Here is a 19,019-nt window from a genome sequence, read left to right on the forward strand (position 1 = left end):
TTCGGGAGGAGGGTGCGCTTCGGGAAGGCGGGGTGGGCGCGGTGGGCTAGGGCTCGGGCAAGGGCGTGGTGGGGTTTCGGTGGACGAGGCTGGAGGACTGCGAGGTCCCGGGGGCGGGGCTGTTCCGGGGGCGGAGCTTTCCGGGGGCGGGGCTGTCCTGGGGCGTGGCTGTTTGGAGGCGCGGCCGGCGAGCGCGCAGACGCACCGCGGCGGGAGCATTGCTGAGCGCTGGCTGCTGAGCGCGGCGCTCTCGGAGGCCATGGGGCGCGTCGCCGGGGAGCGGTTCTCGTCGTTGTTGGGGTTGTGGCTGCTGCTGTGCAGCTGGGGGTGCCCTGGGAACGCCGAACTGCGGGCCCCACCGGATAAGATCGGTAGGTGGGCGGGAGGAGCTTTGCAGCGCTCCCGCGCCGGGTGGCCGGCGCGTAGTGTGCCCAGGCCCCGCGGCCGCGACTCGGGACGGGCCGAGTGGGCCGGCTTGGCGCGCAGCTCGCGCTCCTGCAGCTCACGCAGCGGCTTTCGGCCTCCCTACGGACGGGAGCGTTCCTTCCTGGGGCGCAAGGAGCTGCTGACAGGAGGCGTGGACAGGCGCCGAGCGTCCCCGAAGCCTCCCGTCTCAGACCCTGGGGCTCCGGAGAGGCCAAAACCCCTCAGCGCTCTCCTTTCCTGCGCTTTTGGGCGGCCAGTGTTCTGGCTGGTCCTGGAGGGTCCAGCCGTGGACGCACATCTCAGGCGTGCGCGGGCACAGCGCGGGGAGCGTCCACACAGCTGGCCCTGTCCGCTTCCCTGTTGAGGCTGCAACCCCCTCCCCTTCCCCCATCCCCACTTTGCTGAGGTCGGCCCGCTAGCAGGGGCCCCTGCTCGCAGTTTCTCTGCCTAGGACTGCAGCTGCCAAAGGAATCTGTTTTTTTTTCCTCTGGGTTCGGTCGCCTTGGTATTTTTGCTGCTCGGTCCCCCTCCCTCTCCCATTTAAAGCTGTGTTCTTCGGGATCATTATCCTCTCTCCATTGATTCTCCAGCGAGAGAGAACAAAGCTAAGCAAAAATGGCGGTCCCTTTATGGAAGATGTGTGTTGTAAAGGCCCAACACTACTCTTCCCATATATTGGGCACTAAGAAAGGTGCTTAGGCCAATCGGTGGCTCCACAAAGACCTGTGAGAATCTGGGCATCCGGCCCGGGAAAAAAAAACACACCTACAAAATCGAATTAACGTCAATTTGTAAACCAGTCTTCGCTCAGCTTCTGGGCACAGTGTGTGTCTAGGTTCAGAGTTTCTTCTCTCCCTTCCCTAAATTATTCTAGGTGATAGTCTCAGGTAACCTGTGTAAGTGGCCTTTTGAAAACCACACTAAAGCAAACACACAGCAGGTGGGAGAAGACAGCTGTTCCTTTTTGTTCCTCCTCACAGCCATCGTCGGTGGAGGAATCGGTGGCACGTCAGCAGCCTATTACCTGCGGCAGAAATTTGGGAAAGATGTGAAGATTGACGTGTTCGAGAGAGGAGAGGTGGGGGGCCGGCTGGCCACCCTGAATGTGCAGGACCAAGAATACGAGGCGGGGGGTTCTGTCATCCATCCTTTAAATCTACACATGAAGCGTTTCGTCAAAGACCTGGGTGAGTAATTTTGGTCTCAGAGCGAAGTGGATTCTTGGGTGACCATGTTTTGATCCCGTGCAGCACTGGAACTTCACTGCCTTGGAAATGATCGTGCACAGAGAAGTTGGTGAAACTGTTGGCTGCACTTTGCTGAGAGCAGCTGTTACTAGTGGCTTTCCTGTAATGGAACACTGGTTATCTGTATCTTCAGTTATCTGGAATTACAGCCATGAGATGGGGGTGGGGGTGGCTGCTGTTTGTCAAGTCTTTTTTTTTTTTTTTTTTAAAGATTTATTGTTTTACTTGAAAGGCAGAGTTACAGAGAGAGAGAGAGAGAGAGATCTGCTGATTCACTCCCCAAATGATCACAACCACTGGAGCTGGCGTCCCAGTTGTGGGTGCAGACATGGGCTTGGAACCTGGGACACCTGCCTGCTGCACTACCAGCCCAGCGGCTGGGCAGGTCCAGGAGGAAGTCTTGGCAGGCTTCTGCAGGTCCTCTCCTCAGGGGACATTGTGTCATTCTGGCCTCTTCCCAGTTACCTGAGACAGCCAGTAGGCATAGCCAGCTTCCAGCCTCTGCCTCTTTTCCCACAGCAGCAGCAGCTCCTGCTTATTTTTAAAGATTTATTTATTTGAAAGGCAGAGTGACAGAGAAGGAGAAACAGAGAAAGGGATTTTTCCATCTGCTGGTTCCTCTCCAAATGGCTGCAACAGCCGGGGGTGGGTCAGGCTGAAGCAGGAGCCTGGAACTCCATCCAGGTCTCCCACGTGTTGGCAGGGGCCCAAGGAATTGGGCCATCTTCTGCTGCTTGCCCAGGCGTATTAGCAGGGAGCTGGATAGGAGTTGGAGCAGCCAGGACTCCATCTGGCTCTCTGATATGGGATGCTGTTGCCAGTTTAATCTGGTGCACCACAATGCTAACTGTCCCCCAACCCCACCCCAAATTGGCCATTAGCTTCTTAGATCCTTGGTGATTCTTCCTGTGTTTCCGTGTCTTTCATAACCAGGAGCAACTCATGGCAGCAAGATTCATGGACATTTTTATGTTTTGACTGAATGCCATTGGTACTCTGGCTTCTTCCTGTGACTTTTAAATCTTTTTGGACACTGTTAACAATAGCTAGTCTGATTTTGGTATAGCTGCATGATCATCTGACCCATCTTGGAGACAATCTGCTTTTGGACAGTGTGGCGGGTATCTGGTGTATCTCACTATTTGAAAGACAGCGCTCCTGACCACTGGGGAAACCCCGAATCCACTCCTTTCAGGGTGTCCCCGGGAGCTTCGGCTTCCTTCTTTCACTGCTTCGGCACAGAAACTCCTGACTTGGCCACCCCTTCTGTGTTACAGGTCTCTCTGCTGTGCAGGTGTCTAGTGGCCTGGTGGGAGTGTTCGATGGAGAGGCTCTGGTTTTTGAGGAGAGCAGCTGGTTTATTATTAACATGATTAAACTCATTTGGCGCTATGGATTTCAGTCCCTCCGAATGCACATGTGGGTGGAAGACTTACTGGACAAGTTCATGAGGTAATGTTCCCCTGTTTGTTTAACTTGAGACCTGTTGGTTGGATGCGCTTCAGAAATTTTGGTTTCTTGGAACAGTGCTCTGCCTAACTGCAGCCCTGTCCGTGAGATAGTTAGGCACATGTTTTACGGAAAATACACACACCATTTATCTACTTGGAAGTTGAAAGGACAGTTTATTTTTGTTTCTGAAATCTATCTTGCAAATGCTTCTTTAGTGTGGCCAGATGCTCTACAGATACTAAGTCACTGAATACTCAGACAATTTCTCAGGTAGGTCTTGGTACCAGTTTATTTATACAGCAGTGGAAGATGGAGGTATCCAGAGATGTTTTTTGTTTGTTTTTGAAATTTTTGTTTATCTTTATTTATCTGAAAGACAGAACTACTGAGGGAGAGGGAGAGGTAGAGGGAGAGGGACAGAGACAGACTGAGATCTTCCATTTGCAGATTTACTCCCCAGATGCTGGCAGTAGCCTGGGCTGGGCCAGGCAAGAAGCCAGGAGCTTTTTAACTAATTCCAAGGGCCCGTGCCGTGGTGTAGCGGGTAAAGCCGCCACCTGCAGTGCAGGCATCCCATATGGGCTCCAGTTTGTGTCCTGCCTGCTTCACTTCTGATCCAGCTCTCTGCTATGGCCTGGGAAAGCAGTGGAAGATGGCCCAAGTCCTTGGGCCCCTGCACCCATGTGGGAGTTTCAGAAGAAACTCCTGCTGCCTGGCTTTGGATTGGCCCAGCTCCGGCCATTGTGGCCATCTGGGGAGTGAACCATCGGATGGAAGACCCCTCTCTCTCTCTCTGCCTGTGCCTCTCTTTAACTCTGCTTTTCAAATTAATTAATTAATTAGTTGATTAAACAAAAAAAGAAACTAATTCCAGTAGGGGTTGCAGGTACATTGCACTGACCGTCTGCCCCCAGCCTGTCACTTTTCAAGAAGGGAGGTGATCTGTTGCCGCGTGCTCAGCAGGCAGATCCAGTTCAGATGGCAGTGGGTGCAGCCCTGCGTGTGTGCTTCATTTTTCTTTCCTGTGGCTTACTTGTAGAGGAACTCTTACAAGTCAGAGTTGCCCTTTGAGAAGTGAAGAAATTACTTTTGAAGAGAGCTCAGGTTATTACAGAACTGTGGAAAAGACACAGTATGAGTGACTACACAGACTATACCATTTTTGATTTTAGAAACTGGTTCCCAAACGTTATGGAATCGTTGCCTTTCCATCTTGAATACTTTTATTCTACAGCACTGACCTTTCTGTTGCTAATGTTGCATCCTAAGTTCCTGTTTCTTTTTCTTTTTTTTTGACAGGCAGAGTGGATAGTGAGAGAGAGAGAGACAGAGAGAAAGGTCTTCCTTTTTGCCTATTTGCTGTTGGTTCACCCTCCAATGGCCGCTGCGGCCAGCGCATCGCGCTGACCCAAAGCCAGGAGCCAGGTGCTTCTCCTGGTCTCCCATGCAGGTGCAGGGCCCAAGCACTTGGGCCATCCTCCACTGCACTCCCGGGCCATAGCAGAGAGCTGGCCTGGAAGAGGGGCAACCGGGATAGAATCTGGCGCCCCGACTGGGACTAGAACCCGGTGTGCCGGCGCCGCAAGGCGGAGGATTAGCCTGTGGAGCCACGGCGCTGGCCTAAGTTCCTGTTTCTTTAAACACATCAATGAATTGTCAGTCTTGTAACGTGGTCATGCTGTGAGATCGTTGGAGAGGAGGTGGGTGGGTGGGTGTTCAGCCCGCCGGCAGCAGTTGTTCAGAGCAGTAAAGACACTGCCAGACTGAGCTGTGGCCGCTGTCCTGGGCACCCAACACAAGAGGTGTGTCCTGTGCCTGCCCAGCAGGGAGTCTGCACTCAGTTCTAGGCCGGCAGGCAGTTTGCTTTCTGTTTTCCTGCTGTACTGCTGCTCAGATGTCTTTAATATCAGCCCATGTTGGAGTTCATTCTGGAACATCACAAAAACCAGGTTTGGAAGCCAAAGAGGAATCTGGAACAGCTAATTCCTCTGCATTTCAGTTACATAGTAGTGGTTTTATAACCCTGGCTACACAGTAGAATCACATGGGGATCTTTTTAAAAAAATATGAATGATGAGCCCCATCCCTAGAGATTTTGAGTTAATTATTCTGGAGTAGAGGTCTGGGTGTTGGTATTTTGAAAGGCCTGTCAAATGGATTTTTGCTTGTAGCCATTGTATCTTTTTATTTTTAATTTTTTTAAATTTTTGACAGGCAGAGTGGGTTGTGCGAGAGAGAGAGAGAGAGAGAGAAAGGTCTTCCTTTGCTGTTGGTTCACCCTCCAATGGCCGCTGCGGCCGGCGTGTCGTACTGATCCGAAGGCAGGAGCCAGGTGCTTCTCCTGGTCTCCCATGTGGGGGCAGGGCCCAAGCACTTGGGCCATCCTCCACTGCCTTCCCAGGCCATAGCAGAGAGCTGGCCTGGAAGAGGGGCAACCGGGATAGAATCCGGCGCCCCGGACCAGGACTAGAACCCAGTGTGCCGGCGCCGCAAGGCGGAGGATTAGCCTGTTGAGCCACGGCGCTGGCTTGTAGCCATTGTTAATAGCCACTGAATTAAAATATACAATTGGAAGATATTCGTGAGTTTTTCTTTTTTTTGAATAGTATAGAAACCCAAAGGTTTTGATGAAAGGTTTTTTTTCTCTTTGGATGTATGGGTTTACGAGACAGAGCCAGTCAGTTTCTTGAAAGTGGTATGTGTGAGCTTCTGTGGAAACCTGTGAAGGACTTGGCCAGCCTTGGGGAGGCAGTGTGTGCCTTGGGGAGGCAGAGCGTGAGTGGAGGCACACGTGATAGTGGTAAGCCATACATTCAAAGAGCATTCAGGCCTGTGATAGGCAACTCCCGGGGCAGGCATTCACTCTTCTCTGCTGCCGGAGGTTCTTGCGTGGAAATTCTGCAGCCCCCAACATCCACGCTTGCCAGATTAATTTCCAGTTCTTTCTTTTTTAAAAAAATATTAATTTTATTTATTTGAAAGAGTTACAGAGAGAGATAGAGACAGAGAGAGAGGTCTTCCATCCACTGGTTCGCTCCCCAGATGGTCACAATGGCCGGAGTTGAGCCGATTCAAAGCCAGGAGCCAGGAGTTTGTTCTGGGTCTCCCACATGGGTGCAGGGGCCCAAGCATCTACTTGGGCCATCTTCTACTGCTATCCCAGGCCACAGCAGAGAGCAACCGGGACTAGAACTGGTGCCCATTTGGGATGTTGGCACTTCAGGCCAGGGCTTTAACTTGCTGTGCCACAGCGCCGGCCTCAGTTTCCAGTTATAAGCATTGATTTCTGCAGTTCTTCTGGTTGGGTGTCATCCTTTTTTTTTTTTTTTTTTTAAGATTAATTTATTTGAGAGACAGATTTGTAGAGAGTGAGGGGGAGAGAGAGAGAGAGAGATATTGACCATCCACTGGTTCATTCCCCAAATGGCCTCAATGACTGGAGCTGGGCAGGTCTGAAGCCAGGAGCCTAGAGCTTCATCCGTGTCTCCCACATGGGTAACAGGGACCCAAGCACTTGGGCCATCTTCCACTGCTTTCCCAGGCACATTAGCAGGGAGCTGGATAGGAAGCAGAGCAGCTGGGACTCGAACCAGTACCATATGGGATGCTGGTGCCACAGGCAGTGGCAGGTGCTACAGTGCCAGTCCCAACAGGTAAGATTCACAGTGAAAGGCTTCCTTCTAGCTAAAAGCACCAGTTTTATTCTTTTATTTAACAAATCCAGTCTGTCTTGAACCCTATCTGGCTTTAAAATATGTCCAGAATTTCACCACTCTCACCACGGCTGCCTCTGTGGCCCAAGCTGCTATTCCCTTTGTCTGGCTGTTGGTGTAGTTGTCTTCTGGGGTGGAATGAACAGTGCTGCTCCTGCCCCACTTTCCCCAGCCGTCCACATCCTGATCCCCAGAGCCTGTGAATGTGCTGCTTTCCATGGAAAGGGATTTTGCCAGTGGGCTTGGGTAAGATCCTGAGATGGGGAGACTATTTCTGCTTAACGAAGTAGGCCCATGGTTCCTTGTAAGAGGGAGGCAGGAGGATCAGGGTGGGTGGGAGGTGGACTGATGGGAGCAGGAGGTGGGAGTCGTGCTAGGAAGGGATGTGACCGTAGGGGCTAAGTGGTGCAGGAGGCCTGGAGCAGCTGGAAGGGGCCAGAAAGCAAATTCTTCCCTCAGAGTTTCTGGAAGGAACCAGCCCTGCAGGCACCTGGATTTTAGTCCAGTGAACTTGACTTTGGACCTTGATCCCACAGAAGCATCAGATAAGTTAAGTTTGTGGTCACTGGTTACAGCAGCGGTGGGAAGGTAGATCCGCCTCCTAGGTTATCACCTTTCACCCTTGTGCTACAACAGTCTTTGCAGGGTAGAAGCCAGTGTCATTATATCACAGCCTTTTGTTACCACAGTGAAATAGCTGAGGCAGTGGACATGGTAAAGAGAAAAGGTTTAGGCTGGCGCTGCAGCTCACTTGGCTGATCCTCTGCCTGCCCTGCCGGCACCCTGGGTTCTAGTCCTGGTCGGGGTGCCGGATTCTGTCCCAGTTGCTCCTCTTCCAGGCCAGCTCTCTGCTATGGCCCGGGAGTGCAGGGGAGGATGGCCCAGGTCCTTGAGCCCTGTACCCACATGGGAGACCAGGAGAAGCGCCTGGCTCCTGGCTTCGGATTGGTGCAGCGTGCCGGCCACGGCGGCCAGCGGAAGGAAGACCTTTCTCTGTCTCTCTCTCTCTCACTGTCTAACTCTGCCTGGCAAAAAAAAAAAAAAAAAAGATAAAAGGTTTCACTAGCTCACAGTTTGGAGTCTGAAGCCCGACATCAGACAGCCCCTTGGTTTGACCTCTGATGCAGGCCGTGATGGCAGCAGTGCATAGTGTGCAGAGGAAGGGTCACGTGGTGAGCCAGGCTGCAGAGAGGCTGGGTCCAGCTCAGGGCTTTGTAACCACCTCTCTTTCAAGAACTACATTCCCTAGGCAATGCCAATGATCTGAGGAGACCCCCATGAGAGCCACCTCTTACACAGCACATTTAGATGAAGTTTCCACTTTCTGAGTATCATTAACTTATAGCCTTGGGGTTCAAATGTCCTTTGTTCCATATGCCTGTGTTTATGCTAGTACTATCCTGCTGTTTTGACTACTGTAGCTTTGTCTGTTTTGACTACTGTAGCTTTGTAATTTTTTTTTTTTTTGACAGGCAGAGTGGACAGTGAGAGAGACAGAGAGAAAGGTCCTCCTTTGCCGTTGGTTCACCCTCCAATAGCTGCTGTGGCCGGTGCACTGCACTGATCCGATGGCAGGAGCCAGGTGCTTCTCCTGGTCTCCCATGGGGTGCAGGGCCCAAGGACTTGGGCCATCCTCCACTGCACTCCCGGGCCACAGCAGAGAGCTGGCCTGGAAGAGGGGCAACCAGGACAGAATCCGGTGCCCCGACCGGGACTAGAACCCGGTGTGCTGGCGCTGCAAGGCGGAGGATTAGCCTATTGAGCCACGGCGCCTGTAATATGTTTTGAAGCTAAAAGTGTGAGGCCTCTAGCTTTGCTTTTCTTTTTCATGTTTGTAACTACTTGGGATCTTTTGAGATTTCATGAGTTTAAAGATTTTTCTCTTACTACAAAAGAATGCCAGTAAGATTTTGATAGAGATTGTTTTGAATTGTAGATTGCTCTGGGTAGCATGAACATTTTGATAATATTAAATCTTCCAGTCATTCCAGAGACGTGGAATGTGTTTTGATTTTTTTTGTGTCTTATTTAATTTCCTTCAGCAATATCTTGTAGTTTTCAGTGTACAAGTCCTTCACCAAGTTAATTAAGTTTATTCCTTAGTATTTTATTCTTTTTGATGCTGTTGGAAATGAGATTTTCTTAATTTCCATTTTATATTATTATTACGTTAATGTATAGTGCCTTTTCTAGGGTTTAATTTTAATTCTCATTTCTTTTACTGCATATTTTTGAGTTATTTTATTACACTGAACATCTTGAAACATCTTTAAATATTGTTAACAGTACAGATGGGGCTGGCGCTGTGGCTTAGCAGGTTAAAGCCCTGGCTTGAAACGCCGGCATCCCATATGAGCACTGGTTCGAGTCCCGGCTGCTCCACTTCCGATCCAGCTCCCTGCTAATACACCTGGGAAAGCAGCGAGGATGGCCCAAGTCTTTGGGCGCCTGAACACATGTAGGGGACCCGGAAGAAGCTCCTGGCTCGTGGCTTTGGATCAGCTCAGCTCTGGCCGTAGTAGCCACTTGGGGAGTGAATCAGCGGATGGAAGATCTCTTTCTCTCTGTCTCTACCTCTCTCTGTAACTCTGTCTTTCAAATAAATAAAATAAATCTTAAAAAAAAAAGTACACAATACTAATTGTTTAAGTTCATACCCACTGGTGTCAGTGTATTTTTGTTTCCCCTTTGCTTTTGCTACTGTTATACAAATTACATCTGTATGCATTTTAAGCCCATTACCACAGTTTTAGAGTTATTGCTTTGTGTACTTGTCTTTTTAAATGCGGCTGGCGCCGTGGCTCAACAAGCTAATCCTCCGCCTTGCGGCGTCGGCACACCGGGTTCTAGTCCCGGTCGGGGCACCGGATTCTATCCCGGTTGCCCCTCTTCCAGGCCAGCTCTCTGCTATGACCCGGGAAGGCAGTGGAGGATGGCCCAAGTGCTTGGGCCCTGTACCCCATGGGAGACCAGGAGAAGCACCTGGCTCCTGCCATCGGATCAGCGCGGTGCGCTGGCCGCAGTGGCCATTGGAAGGTGAACCAACAGCAAAGGAAGACCTTTCTCTCTGTCTCTCTCTCACTGGCCACTCTGCCTGTCCAAAAAAAAAAAAAAAAAAAAAGATAGGAGAAGAAAAAGAACTAAAAGAACTACAGACAAATATAGGGGCCTTTTAGGGGTTGGTGCTATGGCATAGTGGATAAAGCAGCGGAAGATGGCCCAAGTGCTTGGGCCCCTGAACCCATTTGGGAGACAGAGACCTGGAAGAAGCTTCTGGCTCCTGGCTTCAGCCTGGCCCAGCTCTGGCTGTTATGGCCATTTGAGGGGTGAACCAGTGGATGGATGACCTCTCTCTCTCTATTTTCTCTCTGCTTCTGCCTCTCCCTCTCTGACTCTGACTTTCAAATTAAATAAATAAATAAATCTTAAAAAAAGGCGCTGTTTACTATGTAGTCACATCTGTTGGTACGATTTATTATTTCCTGTGGATTTGGGTTTCTGTCTAATGCTCTGTCTCAGTCTGCAGGATTACTCTTATTGGTTCTTGTAGGGCAGGTGTGCTTGTGTGTAATTCTCTGCTGCTGTTTATCTGGGAATGCCTTCATCCTGTTGAACTTGGAAAGAAAGTTGTACTTGATCTAGGGCTCTTGATCGACAGTCTTGGAGTTTTTTCTGTCGTACCTGCGTCAGGTCTGTGCTCTGATGTCACCTTAGTAAGGGTTTCTGTGACCACTCCACTTATATTTTTTGGACAAACTTATTGAGAATTGCAGCCTTGCCAACCCCATGCATTGCCAGTTTTCATTTCTCATTTATTTTTCTTAATTATTATTACAGTCACGTATCACTTAAGGACAGGATATATCCTGAAAGAGGTGTCCAGGGGATTTCACTAGAATGAAATAGATATTTCATGGAGTATATATATATATATATATATAGACTGTCAAAAACCCATTTTATTTTTCCATTCTGTATAAATAAAAAGCAACCAATAAGCATATTTCCCTTACATTCAACTTCCATGACCAAATTTTCAGGAACTACTGAAAGACTTCAAGTACACATTCTATAAAGAACAGTCTATAACTGCTGAATTATATACATTTTTGCTGAATATATTATACACATTTTTGTTTGGGATACTTTATAAACTAGCTAGCTACCTCTTGTAAACTGTCGTCACTGTCTTTTTAAAATAAAAAAAAAAATTTGAAGCTTCATGCAGATATGACGTTTTAAATTCCCATGTTCCTGAACACACGCTAAGACTTAGGCAGGCCACCAGTGGGAAATTTTAAAATATCCATTGTAACACACAAGTATGAATCACATTGGTAATTAGTAAGAAGTCAAAAACAAAGCTAAGATCCAATACTTCTTTGAAAAGTTTCTGACATTTATTTACTTCTGGATAAAGGAATATGTGAGAGGAACCATCAGTCTAAACCTATTGTTAGTTTCTATTCTTCAAACTGCCTAAGAGTTCTTAGAATACATAAAAAAATTTTTTTTGAATGCATTAGGAACAGCTTACCAATGTGTATATCCCATCTGCATTTTTTTTTTTTTTTGACAGGCAGCGTGGACAGTGAGAGAGAGAGACAGAGAGAAAGGTCTTCCTTTTGCCGTTGGTTCACCCTCCAATGGCCGCCGCGGCTGGTGCGCTGCGGCCAGCACACCGCGCTGATCCGTTGGCAGGAGCCAGGTGCTTATCCTGGTCTCCCATGGGGTGCAGGGCCCAAGCACTTGGGCCATCCTCCACTTCACTCCCTGGCCACAGCAGAGAGCTGGCCTGGAAGAGGGGCAACCGGGACAGGATCGGTGCCCCGACCGGGACTAGAACCCGGTGTGCCGGCACCGCAAGGCGGAGGATTAGCCTAGTGAGCCGCGGCGCCGGCCAACCCATCTGCATTTTTTAATGGAATGTGTTAAAATCAAAGCATAATTCACCAGAAAGATAAATCAGAAAAAGAAAACAAACATTTGAATGGTATGTTGTAATGACCTCGCCCCGACCGATTATCAATGAGTACTACTCACAGTAGTTAGCACACTCAACAGACTGAGAGATTAGATCTTGTGCTATATACTTTAAAATTTTGTCAGGCATGAGCCATTTTTATTTATTTGACAGGCAGAGTAGACAGTGTGAGAGAGAGAGACAGAGAGAAAGGTCTTCCTTTTGCCGTTGGTTCACCCTCTAATGGCCGCCGCGGCCGGCGCACTGCGCTGATCCGAAGGCAGGAGCCAGGTGCTTCTCCTGGTCTCCCATGCGGGTGCAGGGCCCAAGGACCTGGGCCATCCTCCACTGCCTTCCCGGGCCACAGCAGAGAGCTGGCCTGGAAGAGGAGCAACCGGGACAGAATCCGGCGCCCCGACCGGGACTAGAATCCATTGTGCCAGTGCCGCTAGGCAGAGGATTAGCCTGTTGAGCCATGGCGCCGGCCCAATTTTTTTTTTTTATTTTTAAACTATTTATTTATTTGAAAGGCAGAGTTACAGAACGAGAGGGAGAGACAGAGAGATCTTCCATCCACTGGTTCACTCCCCAGATGGCTGCAATGGCCAGGCCTGGGTCAGGCTGAAGCCAGGAGTCTGGAACTCCATCCTGGTCTCTCACCTGGGTGGCAGGGGTCCAGGTATGTGTGTCATTTGCTGCTGCTTTCCCAGGTGCATTAGCAGGGAAGCAAACAGCTGGGACTCAACTGGTACTCCATGTGGGATGCTGGGATGCTGGAATGCTGGAGTTGCAAGCGGTGGTTTAACCCTCTGTGCCTCAAGCACCGGCCCCTTGGCCTTCGTTGAGTAAGCATCCATAAGCAAGACTTTTTGAATAAATGAATGTCAAGATAAAAGAAGTATTTTAAGACTTCTGAGAGGGTCAAACACATTTTAAAGGAAAGAAACTAGAAGCAGATATTTATTTTATAGTGTGAGTATAACTTGTGACTTAAGATCAGGGAAATAAGAATGGAGTAAAGAGAGGTGCTTGGGGCCAGTGCTGTGGCATAGTGGGAAAGCAGCCACCTGCAGTGCTGGCATCCCATATGGGTGCTGGTTTGAATTCCGGCTGCTCCACTTCCGATCCAGCTCTCTGCTGTGGCCTAGGAAAGCAGTAGAAGATGGCCAAGTCCTTGGGCCTCTGCACCTGAGTGAGAAGACCCAGAAGAAGCTCCTGGCTCCTGGCTTCAGATTAGCGCAGCTCTGGCCGTTGTGGCCATCTGGGGAGTGAACCAGCGGATGGAAGTCTGATCTCTCTCTCTCTCTCTCTCTCTCTCTCTCTCTCTCTCTGCCTCTCCTTCTCTCTCTTTGTAACTCTTTCAAATAAATAAATAACTCTTTAAAAAAAAAAAAAAGGTGTTAGGAAAATGAAAAAGCTTCCTACCCAAGTGGGAAGAAGCAGAAGGAGCTGTGAGTTTGAAATGGAATGGTGACACATAGGACGTCTGGGGTGGTCAGTTATTTTTGGTGAGGCTAGGGGTTGCTTGAGGTCAAGCCTGGTGGAGAGAGACCATTTAATTTTAGACCCGTCTAGGTGCTGCTGGAAGGTCTGAAGGAATGAGAGAACCAAACCTCCCAGCTTCTGCAAGGTTTCCCAGAGGCCACATGCGTGCGGGAGAGGCGTGGTGTGTACCGTGGACCTGGATTTCCAGAGGAGGTGGAGGGCAGGGGTGGCCAGCAGCTTCGGGAGGAGCTGGGGAAGGCGGTGGCTGGGCTGCATCTCATGTGACAGACAGAAAGGCATTGGAAGGAAACTCGGGCATCCGTTTGATTCTTACGACATGATTTCCTCGCTTCTATGTCCCCTTTTCCCTGTCTCATTTGGTGTGTAATGGCCATTTCTCTTCTATCCCAAAGGATCTACCGCTACCAATCTCATGACTATGCCTTCAGTAGTGTAGAAAAATTACTGCATGCCTTAGGAGGGGATGACTTCGTTGGATCGCTTAACCGAACCCTTCTCGAAACCTTGCAGAAAGCAGGCTTCTCTGAGAAGTTTCTCCAGGAGCTGGTTGCTCCTGTCATGAGGACCAATTATGGCCAAAACTTGGACATCAACGCCTTTGTGGGTAAGCCAGGGCTTGAACGCTAATGAGCATTCGTCCACAGATGGGCTTGCCTGATGTGATGGCGGCTCCTGACCTGAGGCCGTGGTTGGAAAGGCTACCTCTCACGGAACCTTTCTTAGTTAAAGGGCCCTTAGCTCTCATTAGTTCACTGGTTTTCAGCAGGGGAGATGTTGCACTCAAGGGCTGTTTGGCAAAGTCTGGAGACATTTGGAGCAAATGTAATTGGGAAGGGAGTGTGGGTACAAGGGCTCTTACAGAATGAGAATTAAAACGCTTTTTGTTTCTTCTTGCTTTCAGGGGCGGTATCAATGGCTTGTACTGATTCTGGCCTTTGGGCAGTAGAAGGTGGCAACAAACTAGTTTGCTCAGGGCTCCTGCGGGCTTCCAAAAGCAACCTCATTTCTGGTTCAGTAATGTCCATAGAGGAGAAAACAAGAACAAAGCAGACAGGTGAGTTTGAATGGTATTGTTCTTAATAACCCTTCAGAAAATGATTGCTCGGGACAGAAGCTTTTCTTCTGCAGTACCTCACTCAGTGCCATGATGATGGAACTATATAAATTACATATTCTGTGCCATGTAGAAATAATCCTAAATTTGCTCAAGTGCATTGGCATCACACTCTGGATTTAAAAATAATCTCATCCTTAAAAGTAAAAACTGGGGCCAGTGGTGTGATGCAGCGGGGTAAACGGCCACTTGTAGGGCCCGTATTGTGGCAGAGTCCGTTAAACCACCATCTGTGACACTGGCATCCGGTATGGATGCTGTATCAGGTCCTGGCTGCTCTCTTCCTATCCAGCTTCCTGCAGGTGCTCCTGGGAAGACAGCAGAAGGTGGTCCAAGTACTTGGGTCCCTATCTGTCATGTGGGAGACCAGAGTGTAATTCTTGGCTCCAGGCTTTGGCTTGGCCCAGATTCAGCTGTTTTGGCCATTTGGAGAATGAACCAGTAGATGGAAGGTTTCTTTCCCTGTCTCCCTGTCTCTGTCCATCTGCCTTTCAAATAAATAAACACATAATAAATCTTTAAAAAAGGTAAAAATTCCATATTTTATACTTGACATTCTGAATAGGGAATTGGTCCCAATACATAATAGTGCATGAGACAGTTATTTTTAAGGGATAAAACTCCTTTAATTCCTCAGAATTGGCAACTATTAGGATGGTATAAAATTACTTTTAGAAAGCATAACATGTAGTACATTAGAAAACTAAAGAAATGTATGCTTCCCTTTTCTCTGTAGGAAATCCCACAAAGATGTATGAAGTGGTCTACCAAACTGGATCTGAGACCCATTCCGACTTCTATGACATCATCTTGGTAGCCACTCCACTGAATCGAAATATGGCCAATGTAACTTTTCTCAACTTTGATCCTCCAATTGAAGAATTCCATCAATACTATCAACCGATAGTGACAACTTTAGTTAAAGGGGAATTGAATTCAACTTTCTTTAGCTCTAGAGCCAAAGATAAGTTTGGCCTTTCTACAGTTGTAACCATGGATAATTTAGATTTATTCATTAATAGTATTGGGATTACATCCTCTGTAAGAAACAAGGATGATCCTCAACCATCAACAGATGGGACACATGTTTGGAAGATCTTTTCCCGAGAGACTCTTACTAAAGCACAGATTTTAAAGCTCTTTTTGTCCTATGATTATGCTGTGAAGAAGTCGTGGCTTGCGTGTCCTCAGTACAAGCCCCCGGAGAAGTGCCCCTCCATCATCCTCCATGACAGACTTTATTACCTCAATGGCATTGAGTGTGCAGCCAGTGCCATGGAGATGAGTGCCATCGCAGCCCACAACGCCGCCCTCCTCGCCTATCACCGCTGGAACGGGCGCACAGACATGATCGACCAGGATGGCCTCTACGAGAAATTGAAAACAGAGCTATGAAGCAGTACTTTCTCCTTCCCAGTTCCAGTGCTTGTCGCTGGCAAGAGCGAGCAGTCTGAGCAGAGATGATGTGGAATCAGATATTTTGCCATTAACAAAAGTAATCCCTGTGACTCCTGAGTAAATCGAAGGTTTTAATTAAGTTTGAAGATGAAATTATTGCACTTCTACCATCTCCCAAAAATTCCTTTTCTTTCACTCTTAGCAGTATTTACTACATTTGTCTGGTTGGAAGAATCACCAGTAATTTGTTAAACACACAGATGCTCAAGCTCCCTAGGAGATTCTGGTTCAGCACATCTGGGAGTGGGGCCCTGGATTTTGATCAAAACCATGAAGAGTATTTTAAGATGAGCACTTGAAGAACTTAAAGACATCTTAGGGATTCATTCATTGGGCTTCACAGTTGGATGTAATCTTCAGTCAGCTAAAACTGCTGTTAAGAACCGGCATCTTAAACCTGGCTTGTAGTAATTTTTTGTACCCATGCCTCAAGCCGACTTTCAGAAAGCTGTCTGTCTGTCTTGATTGTGAGCTGAAATTCCGAAGTCTCAGAAGTCTCAGTAACGTAACCTTAAGATGTCATACAGAAATCTCAGATAAGGTGAAAAGCAAGTACAGGCCATTGAATAAAAATTGGCATTCTATTACTAAATTTTGTTATTAACTCCTTACCTGAGAATACTGATAGACACAACCACAGGTTTTGATTTACTGGATTGAGGATAGGCCCTGAGTGTTTTCATGTTCCTAACATATAGCTGGGGTTGAGAGAAAGTACGTGGGGGTTAAATGTCTAAAAAGGGTTTTTAGTGCCTTATAAGTCCTAAGAAACTCAATCCATGATCAAAACAGATTCATTCACAAGGAGTGACTTCCCTTCAGTAGGAGTAATCTTGATAGTAAGGAGCCGATCCAGAGGCGATTTGGGTGACCACAGAATAGTTGTCATTAGAGCAGGATATTCAGAACGATGCCATACTTGGCCAGATGCAGGATATGGTCAAAGTTGAAATGCCTCAAATAAATTAGAGTGTGCAGGGTGAGCATTTGGTTGCTGAGATCTAAAGGTAGTGGCTCTCGACCTTGGGTGCCCATTGGAATCACTGATAGGACTTTCAAGTTTCCCAAATGATTCTAATATGCAAACTTGAGAACCACTTCTGCATATACTGTACAAAGATTATGAGTGACTTCCACAGCCAATGGCCAAAGAGAACAAGTAAAAGCTAGTGTGTTCTAAAAGTAACTGCAACCAAATTAACGCATACTGTTATTTTAAAAAGTCCTTTATCAGGGTGTGGCAGTACCAATGTTAACAAAATAGTGTCAGAGAACATTGGTTCTTAATAAAAATTTTCTTCCTTACTGCAGTTGTGAATATTAATATGCTGATGAAACTACCAAGATTTATTTGATAGAGGCGGAGATTAAACTCATGGTTTGTCAAAAGATCAGCTTTTTTCTAATTTTATTCTTAAATATATTAAGAAGCATTTATTTTCTGCTTTTGTGGTTTTAATGGGAACAATTTATAGAGCATGTAATACTGTATTATGTATACAATACAGTAGTCCCCCCTCTATCCAATGAGGACAGAAATCATATATATAGTTTTCTCTATATATACACACCTAAGATAAAACTTAATTTATAATTTAGGCACACACAGAGTTAACAGCTAACAAGAGAAGAATTATAATAATGTAAGTTATTTAAAATTTAGGATTTATTTCCAGAATTTTCCATGTAATCTCTTCTTATGCTGTCAACTGCAGGTAACTGGAGAACAAAACCACAAATAGAGGGGAACTACTGTCAATATTGGTAAATACTAATTAAATAATTTCTATCATTTGTAGACTTGTCTTATAGTGGGATATATTTTTACTTATGAGAATATCAACTTAAAATGTTACTTGCATTCTATCAACCTACTCCGATTAAATGTTCCAATAAGGTGTTTGATGTTGCTGCCTCAAAACCAAAACAGGTGGTCAATATATTAGGCATATTAGGTAGTATTAATGCAACTATAGTATTAGAATACTTTTCTACTAAGAAAAATACTATTGAGCCTGCTATGCTAGGCTTATTAGGTAGATTCACATAACTGCAGTATTAAGTTAATTTTATTGGAAGAAAAACACTTCTTAGAGCTTGCTCCTCGGGAATATGCCTTACAGGATACCGGTAAAACGATGCAGAGGCTGAAAGCCAACTCGACTCCAGGTGTTGTCTGAGTAAGCATCAGACACAGCTGGAGGGCTTACTGAAACATTGCAGGGCCCATCCCCAGAACCTGTTCATTCATTAGGTTTCAAAAATTTGCATTTCTTTTAAGTTCCCAGGTGATGCTATAAGCTGTAATTCTACAAATCACACTTGGAGAACTAGTTGTAGGATTCAGCTCTATCTATGTGACTACAAAAAAACAATCAGTATCAGTGAATAGTTACAAGAGCTCAAGATGAAAGAAGAAAATGTGGATTGGACTTCACACCAACTCTCCTTACTGTGACTTCTGATGACTGTTTTGTTGTGGACATTTTCTGTCAACAGGAAATATTTCACATTTATACCCTTTCACTGTGTTCTGTGTAACCTAACTGTACCCACCCACTTGTGTATGCTTTATTAGTTTTAAAGTGATTTAGGAGTTGCAGGCTTTTTACCAAATCACCGAAGTACAGGCCTTATTTGCTTGGCAGGTTTAAGATTAGGTTTGTAATATAACCATCTGTATATATATCATTTGACCTTGTGGGCCATGAAATGAGACTCATGAACTACTTGAATATATTGTGGACCGCATTCCCACTACCCTTCTTTACTCACAAAGAACCACAATACACTGGAATGTTTTTCTCTGGAATCCTATTTCTTCTCTTTTATTGAACTCTCCTTTCCCCACTTAATGATTATGTTCAAAATAAATGACAACATTACTTCCCGTGTTTTACTATCCTTGGAATATAGAGGTACAGGTTGAGCATCCCTAATCCGAAGTCTGAAATGTTCCAAAATGGAAATTAGTCTAATGCCAGAAAGGGAAAATGCTACACCTGACCTGTAACTGGTCACAGTCAAAATGCAGGTGCAGTAAAATACTGTATAGGATTACCTTCAAGCTATTGTGCATAAGAAATAAAAAATGAATTTTGTGTTACGACTTGAGTCCCATTTGTATGATATTACACACA

The 19,019-nt window shown here is 46.8% G+C and overlaps 1 protein-coding gene across 1 annotated transcript; it reads left to right on the forward strand.

Moving 5' to 3' along the window:
• The first annotated feature begins 200 nt into the window (after positions 1-200).
• On the forward strand, positions 201-18,985 carry PCYOX1 (prenylcysteine oxidase 1). The gene is made up of 6 exons (XM_062209606.1): positions 201-371; positions 1,407-1,613; positions 2,951-3,125; positions 13,700-13,911; positions 14,209-14,361; positions 15,158-18,985. The coding sequence occupies exons 1-6, from the start codon at positions 260-262 to the stop codon at positions 15,814-15,816; spliced, it is 1,518 nt and encodes a 505-aa protein (XP_062065590.1). The 5' UTR covers positions 201-259; the 3' UTR covers positions 15,817-18,985.
• Positions 18,986-19,019: the final 34 nt, after the last annotated feature.

This window comes from Lepus europaeus, chromosome 13 (assembly GCF_033115175.1).
Source record: "Lepus europaeus isolate LE1 chromosome 13, mLepTim1.pri, whole genome shotgun sequence".
In the NCBI taxonomy this organism is placed as follows: Eukaryota; Metazoa; Chordata; class Mammalia; order Lagomorpha; family Leporidae; genus Lepus; species Lepus europaeus.

Coding starts and splice junctions, on each gene's coding strand:
- PCYOX1 (XM_062209606.1), top strand. CDS start 260: ATGGGGCGCGTCGCCGGGGAGCGGTTCTCGTCGTTGTTGGGGTTGTGG. Junction 13,912..14,208: donor GGACATCAACGCCTTTGTGG/GTAAGCCAGGGC, acceptor TCTTGCTTTCAG/GGGCGGTATCAATGGCTTGT. Junction 14,362..15,157: donor AACAAGAACAAAGCAGACAG/GTGAGTTTGAAT, acceptor TTTTCTCTGTAG/GAAATCCCACAAAGATGTAT.